This window comes from Penaeus chinensis, chromosome 16 (assembly GCF_019202785.1).
Source record: "Penaeus chinensis breed Huanghai No. 1 chromosome 16, ASM1920278v2, whole genome shotgun sequence".
NCBI lineage: Eukaryota > Metazoa > Arthropoda > Malacostraca > Decapoda > Penaeidae > Penaeus > Penaeus chinensis.
In genome coordinates, this window is record NC_061834.1 from 36011125 (window position 1) to 36016124 (window position 5000).

The window sequence follows — 5000 nt, forward strand, 5'->3', positions numbered from 1 at the left end:
CCACAGTTTCGGGACTTTGGTGATAAGATATATAAACATATATATATAAAGATACTAATTCTTATTATATTATTGTATACAGTTTTACTATATTATTGTAGGTATTCTTATTATGACATTGTGTGTGGAGCGATGTAAATAACCAATTAGGAAGCTTTGTTTCGTATGTATTCTTATGTAATTAATTATATGCATTCTCATTGACTTTTTTGTATGTGAAGCATTGTAATAACTTAATTTTAGAAGCTTTTATAAAGATCTATAGATATATTTTAGAAAGTATATGGAATTTACTATACAAATCTTTTTACGATCCGCGGTTAATGTTAGCGCGATTTAATTTTTTAAATAGGCACGATTTGTTTTCCGCTTTTGTCTGTTACAACAAAGAATATACATTTGTATAGGTATGTATGTATGGATATATGTGTATGTGTATATATGTATATATATACACATTCATACATACACACACACACACACACACACACACACACACACATATATATATATATATATATATATATATATATATACACACATATATAATGTGTATATATATTATAATATATACATATGTGTGTCTGTGTGTGTATGTGTGTGTACACATAGGCTGCCCGCACACGAGCAACTTTTTATTGTGAGTTGTCACAACAAAAAATTGTCGCAATTAAAAAATTGTCGCAACGAAAAGTTGTCGCCAAGGTACATCCGCACACGAGCCACGCGATGGGGACAACTATTGTTTAGTCTCATCATGGATGCCGTGGAGGTAGCAGTAACCTGTGCACTCCTGCTCAGGAGGAGACGAAAGAAGAAGCCAAGAAATCACTGGGTACACCCCATAGTCAGTCAGCGATTACTACGTGGAGCATTCCACACATTGTTTGAGGACCTAAAAGGGCACCCTGATAAATTTTTTAATTACTTTAGGATGTCACAGGAAACCTTTGGTCATCTAATCACATTAACTGGGCCCCTTATAGCACACAGGGACACCAACATGAGGAAGTGTGTGCCAGTAGAGGAAAGGCTGGCTGTAACATTAAGGTAAGGATAAATAAGGAAAATGTTTATTCGTATTACATGTGATTTATTGACATAATTAATGATTCTTCTTGAAATAGCACTACAGGGAAATGAAGAAAATATGTTCCATTTTCAGAAAAGAAAAATACATCACTATTTCTACACTACACATCGCTGTAGATATGATTGAATTGCTTTCAGATGTAACCAATACTTTGTGAATAAAAGAAAATGTATTTCCTTATATATTGAGCATAATAAAAAAAGACACTCAACTTCAACAAAATCAATGAAAGATTCAACAATAGAAATCTGAAAAAAAAACTTTTAATTCTTTTTATATTTAGATAAACTAATGATATTAGTTATCAGTGAACACCAGAATAAATTGGAATACATGAACGAGAAAATACATACTATTTAATCCATTACACACTGAGCACTAATCATGTGTGAAAATTATAATGGTCTTATTATGACAGTTCTAATAGGTCGGTGTCACCTGAGTTCAAAGAATATTCTGATGCTGGTGACGAAGCTGTGGTGGTGATATTTGATGCCGACTTGAAATTCGCGATTTTCTTGTGAATGATGTAGCTGAGGTTGATAAGGTTGGTTGTGAAGGTATCCAGGAGTATGTACAAATTCTTGAGTTGAGTGGTGACCTTCACGTATCTGGTGCTGATGCATGTGATGCATACCTCTTGTAGGCAGATATCTTTGGGTGTTCAGAGACATACCTGGTACAGCAACGTACGGTTGACAAGTGCTTGTAGAGGGCGTATTGCCATGATAAGTAGTAGATGGAATCTGTGTCGTCATCATTTGTACTCTTCTCATCACTTTCATTATTTCTATCTGTGCTTCAAATCTTTGCTCATCATTGAACTTTTTAAACTTCGGAATTAGTGACATTACAAAGGCTGTATCCTCATCATAATTTTCTTTAGTCTTTCCTCTTAATATTTCAAGTAGTTCTTCTTCATATCTGTTGTTGGAAGCTCCTTGGATTTTTCTTGGTTTATGTGGTCTTTGTGCGTTATTCACGTTTGGAGAATTACTTGGTGTGTCGTCTTGTTCACGTTCTTCCTCCTTATCATTACCCTCCGGTGCTGAGTAGTTACCTGTGGTTTCTTGTTCGTTAAAAGTTGGTGCAAGGAATAGGAGCTGATCAAAGCAAACATACTTCCTTTTCTTAGCGGCACCATCTCCTGACCTGCCTTTTTGATCCTGTAACGCCCTCCTGAAGCATTCACGGAGATTTTTCCATCTTCGTTGTAGCTGGTTTCCTGAAATTAATGAAATTAATCATTTTTTTTTGCAGATACCTAGCAACGGGGAACAGCTTCGTTTCGCTTCACTTTGAGTACCGGCTTGGTGAATCAACAATTCGTCAAATTGTCTACGAAACATGTGAAGCACTCTGGAAAAGCCTGCAGAACATCTACATGCCTGAGAAAAGTGGAAGTGACTGGCTCCAAGTCGCAAAGGATTTCTATGCTAACACACAATTCCCAAACTGCATTGGTGCTCTTGATGGGAAACACGTCCGCATCAAGAATCCAGATAATTGTGGTTCTAGTTTATATAATTACAAGCAGTTTTTCTCAATTGTACTCATGGCGTTAGTTGACAGTGGGTGTTCATTTACAGCTATTGATGTTGGAGCTGCTGGAAAATCCAGTGATTCAAATGTGTTTAAAAAATCTGATTTCTGTAAAAAATTAGATTCTGGGGAACTTAAGCTTCCAAACCCATGCCCACTACCAAATGACAACAGTAGAATTTGCATGCCATACGTTATTGTCAGTAATGAGGCATTTGCTTTGACTGAGAATGTTCTACGGCCATATCCAAACAAAAATCTGACAGGTCAACAACGTGTTTTCAACTATCGTTTGTCACGAGCAAGGCGTTCAGTTGAATGCACGTTTGGTATCATGGCAAATACATGGAGAATTTTCCATAGACCTCTGGATGTTAAACCTGAGTTTTGTGATGTCATAGTTAAGGCATGCTGCATTTTACACAACTACGTAAAAAAACATGAGGGTGTCAACTTTGAAGAAACACTGTATGAATGTCCAATGAATGACATTGATTGTGTTGGCACCAGATGTAACATGAGAGGAAAAACAGTACGAGATCACTTTGCATCATACTTTACTAGTCCCCAAGGAGCAGTTTCATGGCAGTATAACAAAATATAAAAGGTCACCGCTATAAAAGTGAACCACATGATAGATATTTTCCTTTCAAATACAATATGTTTCTTACCTTTTTCTTTTTTATCCTCAGGGGAGAGAATATTCCAATCGCTCACCACAGCCTCACACACCTCACGCCACAACTTCTCTTTTATATTCTTATCGCTGTATTCCTTCAGCTGGAAATCATAAAGAGGTGGTCTCTTCTCTCATAAGTGACCAATATTTTATCTGTATATTGAAAATATACAGATAGTGTGAGGCTTGGGGGCAATGCCCCCAGGTAAAGACATCAAAGGTCATATGGCATAAGGAGATTCATGATAAAGTATTGTGGCAAAAGGGGCAAAAATGATTTAACAATTAGGATAAGCAGACAGAACAAGGGGATGAAAAAGGGAAAAGGATAGGAGGAGAAGAAAAGGCCATGCAAAATTAGTTGAGGCAAAGGGTGAGGACCAAGGTAGGAGTGATCCCCTACATTGGGCCACAGTGACAACAATGAAGAAGGAATTTGGAGGAAGCGATTAATAGTCAGGTTTCATAAAGAATTCAAACAATGGAGCAGACAATCAAGCTAGACAATATCATGGTTTCATTTACCACTCTTTCCAAGTTTGGTCTTTTTGGTTACTTATAAATTCATTAATCCACTGCTATTTTTCTTACATCCTTCATAGAATCTTTCATTGAATTATATGATACATTTTGGCCATAAATGCTGTTTTTTTCTGAACCACATACATATAGGAAAAGAAGAACCATGTGAAAAATATTATATTTAATTTCCTAGCAAACAATTTGTACAAATATTTACAATATTCATTATAAAAAAATGGATTATCATGACAATGCCTGATAACCAACAAACTTGCTACTCCACACTGAATCCACTGAGTTAGCTTTTGCAGGTAAGTTTACAAAGTTTCTGTAGATAAAAGTAATATCTAAGGACTTGAAAATCAAACCATACCCTGTTATTACAATCAGATTACCAATATAATCATAACAATTTCAGTTTTATCAAAGGAGTATAATTTCATATCATTTAAGACATCGGTCAGTCTATCTAAATTTTGGATTTCGGAGCTATTTTTGGATTAAGGTGGAATTTCCCGTGACGTCCAAGTCCGTCAACAAATTTCTGTGCCCCGTGAACCGATTCCTGGAAAAAAGGCAATGAAATTAGCAGGCAAATAAAGGTAAGTATTTAATCTATTTGTTTGAGGTTTTTTTTTTCTTTTCTTTTCCTATTTTAATAGCAACTAAAAAAACAGTAAAAGAATTTATACCATAAACTACAATAATAGAAATGATAAGGATGATCATAACATGAAGAAACATGAAAATAAGATGAGAGAATAGCAAACAATTCAAACAAGATCAACAAATAACAGCAACACTTTGCACCTTCATAATCACAGGGATGCCATTTTCATGTTCATATCTCAGGGCATCTTGCATAGAGCTGGCTGAGAATGTTGCATAGAGTGCAGATTTCCGGTCGGCTCTGAGGCATTCCTGAGGAAACTTGACCAAGGACTGGGCGAGGTTGACTGCCTGGCCAACAGCTGTAAAGATAGTAGAAAGTGAGTGAATGAGAGAGGAGAGAGAGGGAAGGGAAGGGAGAGGAGAGAGAGAAGAGAGGAGTGAGGAGTGAGAAGGGAGAAGGGAGAAGAGAGGAGAGAGAGAAATGAGGAGAGAGAGAAATGAGGAGAGAGAGAAATGAGGAGAGAGAGAAATGAGGAGAGAGAGGAGAGAGGA

At 36.4% G+C, this 5000-nt stretch overlaps 3 protein-coding genes across 4 annotated transcripts in view; 1 reads left to right on the top strand and 2 right to left on the bottom strand.

The window, feature by feature from the left end:
* Positions 1-3, bottom strand: part of LOC125033330 — a 5807-nt gene extending 5804 nt beyond the window's left edge. For both annotated transcript variants that reach the window (XM_047624731.1, XM_047624733.1), the window contains exon 1: positions 1-3. This exon is cut by the window's left edge and continues 143 nt beyond it. The gene's annotated coding sequence lies outside the window, so the exon portion shown is untranslated.
* A 627-nt stretch (positions 4-630) lies between these two features.
* LOC125033432 (protein ALP1-like) lies at positions 631-3908 on the top strand. Its single transcript, XM_047624924.1, has 2 exons — positions 631-1050; positions 2354-3908. Exons 1-2 carry the CDS (start codon positions 758-760, stop codon positions 3237-3239), a joined length of 1179 nt encoding a protein of 392 aa, XP_047480880.1. The 5' UTR covers positions 631-757; the 3' UTR covers positions 3240-3908.
* Positions 3909-4004: 96 nt separating this feature from the next.
* Positions 4005-5000, bottom strand: part of LOC125033433 (mevalonyl-coenzyme A hydratase sidH-like) — a 6123-nt gene continuing 5127 nt past the window's right edge. Inside the window, exons 6-7 of the mRNA XM_047624925.1 lie at positions 4647-4807; positions 4005-4401 (exon numbers count right to left, since the gene is read on the bottom strand). Coding sequence (XP_047480881.1) covers positions 4306-4401; positions 4647-4807 — 257 coding nt within the window. The 3' untranslated portion in view covers positions 4005-4305. The remainder of the gene's footprint in view (positions 4402-4646; positions 4808-5000) is intronic.